At 48.2% G+C, this 13,057-nt stretch overlaps 5 protein-coding genes across 5 annotated transcripts; 1 reads left to right on the plus strand and 4 right to left on the minus strand.

Moving 5' to 3' along the window:
- Positions 1-424: 424 nt before the first annotated feature.
- Positions 425-2,160, minus strand: BDV27DRAFT_139424 (uncharacterized protein). The gene is made up of 2 exons (XM_032069453.1): positions 2,063-2,160; positions 425-1,987 (listed from the first exon to the last, which is right to left on the minus strand). The coding sequence occupies exons 1-2, from the start codon at positions 2,082-2,084 to the stop codon at positions 576-578; spliced, it is 1,434 nt and encodes a 477-aa protein (XP_031920461.1). The 5' UTR covers positions 2,085-2,160; the 3' UTR covers positions 425-575.
- A 1,624-nt stretch (positions 2,161-3,784) lies between these two features.
- On the minus strand, positions 3,785-5,456 carry BDV27DRAFT_139430 (uncharacterized protein). The gene is made up of 6 exons (XM_032069454.1): positions 5,312-5,456; positions 5,041-5,249; positions 4,882-4,941; positions 4,482-4,826; positions 4,252-4,411; positions 3,785-4,193 (listed from the first exon to the last, which is right to left on the minus strand). Exons 3-6 carry the CDS (start codon positions 4,915-4,917, stop codon positions 3,904-3,906), a joined length of 831 nt encoding a protein of 276 aa, XP_031920462.1. The 5' UTR covers positions 4,918-4,941; positions 5,041-5,249; positions 5,312-5,456; the 3' UTR covers positions 3,785-3,903.
- Positions 5,457-5,844: 388 nt separating this feature from the next.
- On the minus strand, positions 5,845-6,894 carry BDV27DRAFT_151367 (uncharacterized protein; the record flags this gene model as incomplete). Its single annotated transcript, XM_032071348.1, has 1 exon — positions 5,845-6,894. One exon carries the CDS (start codon positions 6,892-6,894, stop codon positions 5,845-5,847), a length of 1,050 nt encoding a protein of 349 aa, XP_031920463.1.
- Positions 6,895-9,016: 2,122 nt separating this feature from the next.
- On the minus strand, positions 9,017-10,832 carry BDV27DRAFT_139432 (hydroxyacid-oxoacid transhydrogenase). The gene is made up of 3 exons (XM_032069455.1): positions 10,272-10,832; positions 10,166-10,224; positions 9,017-10,120 (listed from the first exon to the last, which is right to left on the minus strand). Exons 1-3 carry the CDS (start codon positions 10,691-10,693, stop codon positions 9,114-9,116), a joined length of 1,488 nt encoding a protein of 495 aa, XP_031920464.1. The 5' UTR covers positions 10,694-10,832; the 3' UTR covers positions 9,017-9,113.
- Positions 10,833-11,746: 914 nt separating this feature from the next.
- Positions 11,747-13,032, plus strand: BDV27DRAFT_139434 (Cdk5/Pho85 family cyclin-dependent kinase). Its single transcript, XM_032069456.1, has 3 exons — positions 11,747-12,034; positions 12,086-12,109; positions 12,169-13,032. The coding sequence occupies exons 1-3, from the start codon at positions 11,993-11,995 to the stop codon at positions 13,012-13,014; spliced, it is 912 nt and encodes a 303-aa protein (XP_031920465.1). The 5' UTR covers positions 11,747-11,992; the 3' UTR covers positions 13,015-13,032.
- Positions 13,033-13,057: the final 25 nt, after the last annotated feature.

Below are 13,057 nucleotides of genomic sequence, written 5' to 3' on the forward strand. Positions count from 1 at the left end.
TTTTTTAATTTTTGTTGTTGTTTCTTCTTGGAGATGGGGGATGGTGAGTTAGGGCTGGAAATGTAAGATTGCTGATTGATGATTGCAGATGGGGCGATAATTCTTACGGGGTCAGCTATGTTACCGGGCCTTCGCCGACGGGTCCATTTTCCAGTACACCGACCAAGATTCTGCAGGGGGATGATACCGTTGGACAGAGTACGGGCCATAATAGTGTTTTTACCCCGGATGGGAAGGATTACTATATTGTTTATCATCGGCGACCAGTTAATGATACCGAGCGCGATCATCGGGTAACTTGTATTGATCGCATGGAGTTTGATGAACAGGGGAATATCTTGCCGGTGAAGATTACTTCTGAGGGTGTCGAGGGAAGGCCGTTGGCTTAGAGTTGGGAAAGACTATATATTTTGAAAGACTTTTATATAGATTCAGTTGGATTGCCTTGGTTTTATATTTCCAGGTTAGAACTGCTTTGAGTCTATGTACATAGCACATCTTTTCTTCTTTTTTTGTTTTCCTCAAACGCCAACGCCATGGGTATCATAACTTCGTTTCTCAATAAAGAAAAATGTTCAAAACATCGAGCTGCGCTTTTTGGCTAGTTTGTTTTCGTCAGAGGATGACCTCCGGAAGCCGAAGAAACTCTTCTTCTGCTGCAATTTTTGCGGCTTTGATCCCGCCGCTGGTTGTGGCTGCGTCGGCAGGAATGCTACCGACTGCCTGTGTGGATTGCCCCCAGGGGCCTGGAGGTACGGCGAATGTCCGATATGCGGCACGGAGGGTGAATGGTGGTGAGTATGGTAGTACCGTTGAGCCGGCGCCCCACGTCCGGCAACAATCGGCCGCTCTGACGGCGGAGGTGATTGTAATGGCCGCGGTGGAAGCGACGGAGTAGAGAAGCGGACTCTCTGTTCTTCCTCGCCGTAAAGTTGCTGGAGACGACGGGTTTCCTTGTCGATCTCGGCTTGGCGTTTGCGGCGGGCCTTCTCTTCCTCTTCAAGAAGTTTCTTGGTGCGACGTTCCTCTTCTTTGTCTTGTTCCCGTTTGCGTCGTGGGGGATTCGCAACAGTTGGTTCCTCTGGAATTGATGGCGTCGTGTTGACATTCAGCGGCCCAGATCCAGCTGAGACAGGCTGTTTATCCTTGCTAGCTGCGGGAGCAGTGTTATGACCATTGGAAATGTTCGCAGCAGTAGCAGCAGTAGCAGCAGTAATAGTAGCACTAGGACCGGCGGAAACCGACGTCGCATCGATTTTGAAAGCGTCCCTCATCGTAGTGAAATACACATCGCGAATAGTTACTGCTCCAAGCAAGAGAACAACCTCCAACCCCTTAAAATCCTCCATCTCCACGCGATACAAGTTTGGTTCGTAGAGCGTCAACTCACGTAGCGCCTGGAAGATCGAAATTGTGATATCCGGCTCCTTGCTCTTTGTTTTGGTTCCGGACACTGCAGTAGTTTTCCCAGACAACAGACATGTCAAGTCCTTCGACAACTTACTGTCCTTCCGCCAGCTGAAGCGAAGTTTGGGCGTGGTATCTGCCGCCGCAGGGTCTGTTTGTGTCCGGTCCAGAGTCGAGCTTGAGGGTTGTCGGAAGGATTGTTGTGGCATTTCGAATGACCATGTCGCTGGACTATTCCATGTCTTCGGTTTGTATTCCACAGTGACCTGCTGGTCGGGGTTGTAGAGGTGAACAGTAAAGCGGGTGGGGAGGATAGGCTCAGGCGGTGGGGTGACTCCGCCATTCTGGCGGATAGCCTCTGCGGAAAGCGTTGGTTGCGTCCATTCGGGAATGAGTAGAACCTCGCCATAGACGATATCCGGGACGTAGGGATCAACTAGAGCGGCGGCGTAGCGGTTCTTGGATGAGGGGGAGGCTGGGTCGGGGTGGCGGAGGGTGTATGCTGGTTCAGGCTCGGTACCACGGTGCGAATGTAAGATGGTCCAGAGGAACTTCTGTTGGGTTTTCTTGAGGAAGAACGCTGAATGTTTGTTAGTATTGGACTTGAGCCTGAAGGGATGTACATGCTACTTCTGCGATTAACCGGTGGACATACTGGGCAAGTTCTCGTCGAGCATTTTTCATGTCAGTAACGGTTTCAGTAACTTCAGTGGTTGTTATTGTCAATTCAATGCCCTGGTTGCCCTGTCAAGCACCTTGGATCGATGCCATGAAGCTTGGTATAAGAGGGGGTTGAAGTGGAGATGGTGCGGCACGACACGCGTTCCTGCCTGAGGCCGTCCGGGGCACTGCGCCACGCGATCGTCGCTAAAAATAGACCCCATATGCGGGAACCTACAGTAGTGAAGCCGTGGAACGATAGGCAGCTATATAAACAATGTTGATTCTACCCTTGTAGATGCGCAGCTTTCAATATTACCCCATATTATGTGAGGGCGAAGCATACGACTACGTACCAGGCACCCAAATTACTGAATCAGTCTATCTGATTACACTGTACGGTGAGCGAGCGATGGGCAGTGATGACGAATCACAGGGCCGATCAGCATCTCATTCAAACACGCTAATAATTCTGTCGCCTGGACTCCGCCGCTAATATGGTTGTCGGTCTGATTCTGCCTTGAGACAGATCAATTGAGATAATGGGAGAAGTCCTGGATACGAAAGTTTCACCGATAGTGTTGCTGTGACGACAACAGTGTGTCCTCGAGTTTCGACATAACCAGAGTCCGTGCAATATGCTCACAAAAGAGAAGGAATCTATAGACCTTCACTTATCAGATCATTGCATTTTGTTCAATCTGGTTAATAAACAGCCAATGGAGGTGTGTTCGCAGTTCCACGTACAAACACGAATGATAGGCACATTTCCATAGCTGAACTGCGTGGTACTAAGTATGAGTTGAGCTTTCACTCAAAGCATAAATGCTGAAGAATCTATCTTGACGCATCCAATGGCTGTGGATCGTTCAATTTCTTCGTGTTGAATCAGGTTTCGCATGGCCAAATGATCTCATGGGTGACGGTTCTATGCTTTCTGTTCGTAAGGTTCTATTTGTGATCGACCCCCAATGTGGGGATCACCTAATCCAGTAATATATTTCGATAGCTAGGCCAAGGCTCGCATTCGTCATAATTGGGGAAATCTATGTTTGCGTCTGACGGAGTTAAAAGAGAAATGAAAATACGTTGGCCACCCACCCACTCTTCGGAACGATACTTGGTCATCGATGCATTCTGGTTCTGACTGTTTCAATCAGTGTGCACCTGCTACTAGGGTTCTATCTGCGTAAGACACGTCAACAGCCGAGAATATATCTGGGGCTATCTTAAACCTTGTCCGGGCGAGATTGTATGCGAGTGGCCGGACTCATCTAACTTCAATCAGTGAAAGGTTTTTCTAAGATATGGGGTACATGGACAACCTATGAACAATGTCACATCAATGCCCAGGCTTTTTGATAACGCCAACGAGTAGTCTGGGCCAGTCGCACTTCCTTGTCTCTTTTAGGTTTGATAGACACACGTCCTGAAAGCAAGTCAGGCTCGTGAGACTAGGGCTACTTACCTACCGTGAGACCATAGGGGTCTACATCCGCTATCGAAAGTGCCCAAACAGACAGAGCTTTTTGTGTATTGCATGATCAAGAGCCTAGGGGTTTGTTCTCTATTGTTCGAATTTCTTTTAGTACATCACAATCAGTTCATTACAGTGGCCATTATGCTCATTATTGTATGTAAATTGAAGAGAAAACTTCTATTATGCATTAGGAATTCCAATTTTCTTAATTTCATCCCAATCGTCTCTTCAGGTTTTTCTTTCGCCACAATGACAAGGACGCAGCCGTTCTATTTCTTTATATGAGACCATGAACAAAGCATCCAACACTATCTACAAAAAAAGATATCAAACAGGGAGGGGATATTTCCAACAGCTCATACACGGACACCATCAACTTCTTTGCCCTCTGGAACCTTGGCCGCTTCACGTTCAGCCGTGCTCAATTGCAAGCCCTGGTCATCCCACCCCTGGGTTCCTTTCTTGTACAGAGCCTTCTGAGTCTCCCGGTCAGGTGCCGGGCCTTCTTTGCCACGACGTTCGCGCGAAGAGATAGTCTCAACCAAAGTTGCGTCCTCGCCCTCAAGTTCGTGGCCTTCCACATCAGTCTTGTGGACATCAGACGAGAATTCGTAAGTACGGTATTCGGTGTTAACCCAAGCCGTTCCTTGTTTATGGTTAACCATTCACTTTCTTGGGGTTGTCCAAAAGAGACAACAACTCACCTTGGTACTGGCTGCTATCTTCCCAATCCTCAGTGAAATAATGCAAGAATCCACCATGGGTCACAACAACGATCTCCTTCTCAGGTCTCGCCTTCAACCACCGTCTAGCCTCGCGAGCTCGCTTTCTAATCGCAGCGTGAGTCGGGGCATACCGACCAGTCTAGTCTCATATTAACCCTCTATCCCATTGTTCGGATAGCACCGTGACCCTCAAAGATGGATCGACAAACCTTGCTGTTCCATCCCTCATGCACCAATGTTGGGTCAACAGGCAATCCATTCTCCTCAATTTCCTTTAGCAAATCAACGGGGTCGCTACCCGTGTCGCAAGGAACATCGCTAGTTTCTTGCACGTCGGGGAGGAGAAGCAATTTCGTGTCCTTGTGCGCTTCGAAAACAGGTCCGAAACCCTGCAATGCGGTGTAGATGGTACGACGGAGAGGAGAAGCAGTTACGAGATCGATCTTGTCATGGAAAGGGAAATTCTCGGTGAGTTTGCGGCATTGTTCATTGCCCAGGTCGGTGAGGAGGGGGTCGCGAATGACATGGTTTTCTGTGCAGAGATTGTGGAAGCCCTGGTTGGTGTGTTAAAGTGAGTTTAGCGTGTGGAAAGGGCTGTCGCAGAAGTACCTGAGCATGGCGCACGCAATGAATAACGGGAGGCATTTTTGCGTCTATAGTCTATGGATGCTAAGGTCGAACCGGTCAGTTGGGAGACCGAGAATTTAAAACGTGGGGTAGCGGGGTAGCGATAAGGCGTCGGGCACAAGTCAAAGGTACTGTACGTACTTCTCTAAACGATCGCTAGCAAGAAGAAAGCTGGGTGGAATGTCAATTTATATCCACCAGACTAAAAAGCGGAAGATCAATCAGTCCACAGTCTGAATCCAATCCCAGGCGGAGGACACACACCGTGCAGCCGAACTTGGACAATTCGTCTTTGCTTGGCTGATGACTCGGTCTTCACGACGGTGGATCTCTATAGTTACTTCTATCGGTATTTAATTATATAATTATGCAGATAGAAATCTATTTGGGGAAAGAGTGACAAATCTCTAGGCAAATCAACGTGAATTGCTTGAGAGATACGAACAGAGATTTCATCAATAGAGGCCAACGCCCTCGCGATTGAGTCACTCCCGGAGGAAAGTTCTCCGATCTGTGGGATCCTGAGGCAGGAACCTTAATCACGAGGCAACTTTGGCGGGTCAGGTGTTCTGTCAATTACTAACCTCGGGGACCGGGGTCCACATCCTGCATCTATAGGAATTCTAGACATCGTACGAAATGAGAAGAAACCAATAACATCGAAAGCGGTGACCGATGGGAAATTTCTTGCTGGGAATCAGACCCAAGAAGCTGAGTAGCATCATGATATGCCGCTGTGGTAACAGCAAATATAATCAATCACCGGGCATGAACCTTCTATCAGTAAGTATTGTTAGTTGAAGCAGACCCAATGCTACTACTAGAGACGTTTTATCTCTGTGACCGCTGGTCTTCTATTGTAGTAATAGTAACATTCATCAATTCGTATCATATAAGCCTATTGTATCCATTGGCGTAAAGATAGACACCCCATGCGTTCATAGCTCAATCAACTAGTGTAGTACCCAAAAATCCCATTGAACAAGCGAATTCGTCCAGCCAACGAGCGTCGTACGCAATATATACGTTATCAATAAGCCACGTCAGCCCGGAATAAACATGTAAGGGCGGAATGGGGTTCATTATAAGTCTTCGGGCTAGAGTACCCAAGAAATGAACAGCATCCTCTGCCCCCTTTAGGAGATATCCTGGTGCGCTTGGAATGACCCCCGGCTGGTAGGTGCTGATGAGATCCTTCAGTTGAGTTACAAGAGACCTCAGGTTGTTCTGTGCACCGAGAATTTGGGAAGACAATACCAGTGCTCGTTGGTAATTTTGGATGCACTGGTGTACTTGTGCTTCATATACGTATCTCGGGCACTTAACGAGCTCCATGAAGATGCGCTCCGTGACATCCACAAATATGCTACTTATCCCAAGCTTCTGTGAGTCCTCGACCCTAATCCTCTCTGCTAGTTGCTGCCACTGGTCTTCCTCGAGAAAACACGGCTGTTGTTGGTGAAAAGCGACGGCAATCAGGAACCCGCGAAAGAAAATATAGCAAGAGCGTGCAAACCCATGGGCAAAGCTCTGTGCTCCCATCTCCTTCATTAGGGCCGCAACGCCGAGGCAATGGTTCGACCATTCATTGTGTGGCTCGGACGGCACACGCATCTCATAGATGGAGAGCAGGATACTAGTGCCAATCATTTCGGGCTTATTCGAAATTTGATCCGAATTTAAAGCATGTTGGAGTGCTCTAAGAGCGTGTACGTATGCGTGTCGGCCTTTGTTTAGCTGTGAGGCTTCCACGTCTGCCCGGCTTTGGAATACAAGGCACACGCTGTAGGCGGAAGTATCAAGACAGACGCTTTGATCAAACTTGGAAGTAATGTAGTGTGCGAAGTTTGGGTAGTTTGTTTCACGAAATTTATTGTATGCTTGGGATATTGGAAATGCATTATTCATGAATACCGTAAACGCGAGCGGCTGTTGTTGCTTGATTTCGCAGTGCTCGTTAGTTGAAGGAGCAACTTGCTGTTGGACCTGCTCCATTGTAGCCATGATGCTATTGCGAGCAAATGGTGCTGTGTCACGATTATAAGACTCGCTTGAAGCAGCAGAAGATGTTGGGCTCCTGGATGATCGATGCCGACGCTCCAAGGCTGGTCTTTCATCTTGGAAACGGAAAGATCGCGTGTATCCTGGGCACGGACGACGGTATTTGCGGCATTGTGAGCATTGTGGTTTAGCTTGGTCGCACTTTCCTTGTCAGATATCCCATGTCCGTTGAGATTACTTGCTATCAAGTATACACACCTTAATACGTCGCTCCCGACAGAGTGCACATGCAGTACTATGAGGGACTCCGACCATTCTCTGTTTAAACAATCGTGGAGGTAGCCAGTATCGCAGTGGGAACCAACCATCAAAAGCGTCTGGCTCGTGGAGATGGACCGTTCTCTCCATTTATGTCACTGTCCCAAAATGGACCCATCGTATACACTTCTGCGGTCCATACTAGTTATGACAATAGCTCGAAATGCCAATCAACCTATTTTACTCAGTCTGTTCATTGGCACTTACTCAACCCTAACCAGCGTACAACACTACCCGACGGCCTGTTCCCATCGTATTGGACGAGCCCCACTGTTCATCCTGATTTTCATTCATTCCACACGACTCTGAAGCGCGAATAACCACATAGAATCTGAGGCTGAAAAAACGGCCCCCAGAGGTCCGAGTTTAGGGCGTCATAGATCAATCATAGTTTCGCCCAGATATGCGTTTAAACAGCAGGCGGAAGCCAATAGCCGTACGCTCCTTGCAGACAATTGATGAATCCTCACGAGTGCCAAATAGGTACCATGCTAGCAACTACATATATAGTACAGCCGCTAGAGCCCGCTCAATAATATGGTTGGTGCTTAAATGCTTGGTGATTCTATTTTAAATCTGCTACCTTGTCGATCACCCGGGTTTAGGGTTAGCGGTTAGTTTAGGGGACAAGATGAGCTCGTGTTTCCCTGCGTTAGTGGGGATTTTCACGAGATATAGAAATCAAATATGGTATAGTTCGGTTTCTATCTTTGGTTGAGGATTTAGGGTCCGAGGTCGTATTCATGATTAAAGTGGCCCATTTGATCCTACCCGAGAGCGATAGCAGGAAATATCCGGAGGTTTGGTGGATCTGAATAGCCATGTATCATAGTGAAACTGCAGACTTAAGGTTACAATACTAAAGAAGTATAGATTTGTTTCCCCTCATTTCCCTGGCCTTACAGTGTTATTCTTTTGATTGGTAGATGTATACAGGCTAGCAGTATTTCTACGCTAGAATATATGCTTCGTAGCTCTTGATATACATGTCATACGCATTTTTCTCCTATCCTCGGTTCATTCTATATACTTACTTCCCGCCCTATGTGTCTTCTTAATTTTACTTTTCTTTTCCCCCGCACTCCTTGGTTTCTTGTTCTTTTCTCTTGGCGTAGTTAATGATGTATCCGTGCCTAGGTGCAGAGTAAGATCGCCCAGCGTTCCCTTTTAGCTCCGAGAGTTCAAATATAACATAATTCCCTGCATCGTCGGATCTGATGTCCTTGCCTTCTAATAATAGAATCCCTCCCTTGAGAGATAACCCGAGCGAACAATCGTTCTGTGGTCCGAATCTACCGGGTCGAACAGACCCCATGTCCATCCATACGGTTGATGAGCCCGTCATACAGGAAGCATTCCCCACAAGGCAGATTGTCATTTATAATATTAATTGGTTTGCCGGCTTTTGCTTCTACAAATAATGCCGTTCTGTATTATTGCCCTGTTCTTGGCGTTCTTTCATACACGTCTTCTACGCGGCACGACTACGCGGTTGTTATTTCTTCTTCTTCTTCTTCTTCTTCTTCCATTCTTTTCGTCTTAGTTGACCTACCGCTCTCATAGTATTAGGTTACTTTGATCTTGTTGTGTAAATGTAGTGCATTTACTACGATTGATGTCGTTGACATAGTAGCATCGATGGCTGGTTCTCTTGTTTGGATTAACGGTTCCCTTCTACTATTGTTGCGCTACAACTACTGTGTATTCCTATAACATTTGTGCATACACTGCATATCCTTAGGACTATATCTCTCCCTTTCTAGTATCCATGGTTAATATGAAAGTTGATATCCCTTGGTTATTTGAATTTGATGGAGGCTAATATTGAATATTTAACTGTATTGGTATTGACATGACAAAATAAATGCAGCAGAACAAAACCCCTGCCCCTATTTTTAATAATCCATGGATTGTTCTAACAAGCCTCTCAGTTCAATCTTCTCCGCCTCCAGCTCCTCGTTGAGATTAGGAGCAAGCATCAGGACCCGCTTCTGTGGGATAGTTCCCTCCACCAGGGAATCAATATCCGAGGACTTGAATCCGAGATCCTTCAGACCACGGGGCTGATCGCCCAGCTCAGCCAAGAACTTGGTAATCGCTTCACCGAGCACTTCACCTGCGCTTTCGCGCTTGACGTTCGAGATGTCGACGCCAAAGGCTTCGGCTGCTGCCAAATGGCGGTCTGGGTTGGATGCAGCGGTGAATCGGAAGACTGCAGGCGCGGTGACGGCAACTGACACACCGTGTGGGATGATCGGGTGCTCAACGTCGTATCCGGCATGTTTGTAGCCGGGGTTCTGACTGGAGATGGGATAGCTCATACCGTGACAGAGATGGACACCGGCGTTACCGAAGCCAACACCGGCTAAGGTAGCGGCCAGAAGCATCTTTGACTGGGCCTCGAAGTCATCGGGGTCCTTGACAGCTCGGGGCAGATACTTGACGGTGTCGCGAAGGGCTTGCAGGGAGAAAATGTCGGAAATTGGGTTTGCGCCTTGGTACGCGGGACGATTGATGGGGTTGGTTGGGCGAGGAGTACGCTCATTGTACGGGATTGCAGTCCATGACTCCAGGGAATGGCAGAGGACGTCTAGACCGGAGGAGGCGTGCACGGCAGACGGCATGGTGCGCGTGTTCAGGGGGTCACAAATTCCCAGGGTCGGCTTGAGGTTCCGGTGTGCAATACCGGTTTTGGCCTTCTTAGACACGAGGTCGAAAATGGCCGTTCCGGTCGTCTCTGACCCAGTGCCTGCTGTCGTTGGTACCGCTACTAAGGGCTTCAATTTCCTTTCTACTGGAAGACCTTTGCCAAGGGGGGCATTAACAAAGTCGAGGAAATCGGCCTCGGGATAGACCGTGTAGAGATTCATGAGTTTTGCGGTATCGATAACCGACCCACCACCTATGCGGTCATTAGCCATTCAAGGGATGACCGTGGGCTACTTACCCACTGCGAGGAACGCATCAGGGTTATATGGCTTTGCGAAAGCAATTGCCTCTTTGACGCTAATTCACTTAGTACTTAACTGAATTGTCTACGTGATTCCACTTACGAATAATCCTTAGGTTCAACCCGAACCTTATCGAACACAGTAAACTCGATTCCTTCCCGGCTCAACCCTTCCACGGCTTGCTTCATAGCGTCCAACTTGGAGACGTTTTGGTCTGTGACAATGCATACTCTCTTTGCCTGCATGTTGGCAAAGTCCATTCCAACCTCCTTTGTGGCACCGGGGCCGAATCGGATGCTGGAGGCGGCCATCTCGAAGGCGTACTCCTTCTGCCGTGAGGGGTCAACGGGTGTGGCCATGTGGCGACGGACATGATCTGCTAAAGTGGGTGTGCGGTGATGATGGTGGTGGTTAGGGTTCGAATGGCATGGACATGATGGTGGGTGAGTATATTGCACGGTGCGCAAGAGGTTGAGAGCTCTGTTGGCGGCCGAAGGGGCCACGCGGATAGAGGGAGCGACCATAATGCGGGGAAAGCGTTATATGGAGCTCTATATAACAGAGAGAGCAATGAGAAGAGAAGACAATGGCTATATAGACAGATTGACCAGAAGAATAAGTAAAGAGTATAAATAGCGGTCAAGGAGTGAAGTTAGCAAGGAGAAGTGAAGAAGGTGGGAGGTCGCAAGTTGAATGCAGGTCGGAGGACCGCAAAATGCGGGGATCCCCAATCTGGTAATCGGACAAAAAGCCGAGGTTACTGCATACAAATACACTAAAGCCACCATTTGGAGATCCCAAAGCCACCCACACCCACTAGAATGCATTTCTAGCCAATTACGAATCAATATAGACAGGAGAGTTTTGGAGAAAACGACTGAAGTCCCTAGACAAAGTCACAGCCAATTTGTAAGAACTCTCCAGCACAAAGGGTATGGCTTAATGAGGAAGTACCGAGGGTCAGCATCGATCGGCATCGTCAACACAAGCACCGTTTCCCCAATTCGGAGAATGACAGATACCCTAGATCAAAGGGATCTCCTAATAGTAACCAGGTGGACTGTTTACTTGCATATAAGGCGTTGGAAGCTCTCGTGTCTCGGGGCTACACCTTGCCTTATTTGCCAGTTAATGAGAGCCGGACCCTTCATTACGCCCAAAGGGTGCTAGACTGGCCCTTTAGTACGGTAGCACCCTTCAAGAGATTTGTATCTGATAATCAGATTAAAATAGAAGTATATTCAATATTCTGACATCTCGAATGTCAAAATTGAAAGACTTGGCTCCCGCGAGCGTTACATCCGTGCACTACTGCAGTGATCACACCGCATAGTCCGAAACTTTCTAGTATTGCCATTTGTGCAAACTATCAAAGATGTGGAAGAATGATTAGAGCAGTTGCTAGGGCTTGGACCTTGAATGGGCATGCCCTTCCCTATTATTATTGCCATTGACCTGTCTGATAAAAATGGTGCTCACCTAAGATAAGCTAGCGAGCGATGACCGCCTGACGAGCTCCTCCTCCAATCCCGCCGCAGCCCTAATTAATATAAATGTCGCCGACAAGGAGTACGTGGCCTCAATAACCCGAAAGTGGATGTGCCATCCGCAGCACAGCGCAGCGACGAGGATACGAAGTGCTCAGACCCAAGATGATGGGGGTGTTCGGGTTTAGCGGGATCCTATTCCTTAGTCTCGCTGATAATGTTTAATTAAGATGGACTCCCAAGGATTACCTCATTACTTTTCCCTCGTCCTTTTTTGTTACCCCTCACTCAACACGATCGAGATCGCGATAACCTGCTACACCACATTCTGTCAAAATGGCTTCTGCACCTCACGCCTCATTCCAGCAGTTAGAGAAGGTCAGTTGTGGCACCGCCCATACAGGTTAATTATTAGCTAACGGTTTCTAGTTGGGGGAAGGAACATATGCGACAGTTTGTTCCGCAATTTTGCACCACCGTCCGTCCCCGCAAACTGACAGAAACTACCTCAGGTATTCAAAGGTCGCAACAACCAAACAGGGGAATTGGTTGCTTTAAAGGAGATCCACCTTGACACAGAAGAAGGAACGCCCTCCACCGCCATTCGCGAGATTTCCCTGATGAAAGAGCTCCAGCACGAAAACATTCTGTCGCTGTACGATGTCGTCCACACCGAGAACAAGCTCATGTTAGTCTTCGAATACATGGACAAGGATCTTAAACGTTATATGGATACCCACGGCAATCGTGGCCAGCTCGAACCGAATATCATCAAATCCTTTGTCTACCAGTTACTCCGAGGCGTCGCGCATTGCCACGAGAACCGGATTCTGCATCGCGATCTCAAGCCTCAGAACCTGCTAATCAACACTAAGGGCCAATTAAAATTAGCTGATTTTGGCTTAGCCAGAGCTTTCGGTATCCCGGTCAACACTTTCTCCAACGAAGTCGTCACGCTTTGGTATCGCGCGCCGGACGTGCTCCTCGGCAGCCGCAGCTACAACACCAGTATCGACATCTGGTCAATCGGTTGCATTCTAGCAGAGATGTACACAGGACGCCCGCTATTCCCGGGGACCACGAACGAAGACCAGCTACTAAAGATCTTCCGGGTGATGGGCACGCCATCCGAGATCTCTTGGCCCGGGATTTCGAAATTCCCGGAGTACAAGCCTGATTTCCCAGTTTATGCGACGCAGGATCTGCGGCAGGTTGTTTCGCGAATCGACCACTTGGGCGTCGATTTGTTGAGGCGCATGTTGCAGTTGCGGCCGGAGATGCGTATCAGCGCGGCGAGTGCATTGAAGCATTCGTGGTTCAATGATATGCCCCGGTCGACCTCGCGGAGTGCTCAATAGTAGCTACAGCTTGCTTTCTCTCTCTCTTTTTTTTTTTTTTTTT

The sequence above is a fragment of the Aspergillus caelatus genome, assembly GCF_009193585.1.
Source record: "Aspergillus caelatus strain CBS 763.97 unplaced genomic scaffold BDV27scaffold_470, whole genome shotgun sequence".
Lineage (NCBI taxonomy): Eukaryota > Fungi > Ascomycota > Eurotiomycetes > Eurotiales > Aspergillaceae > Aspergillus > Aspergillus caelatus.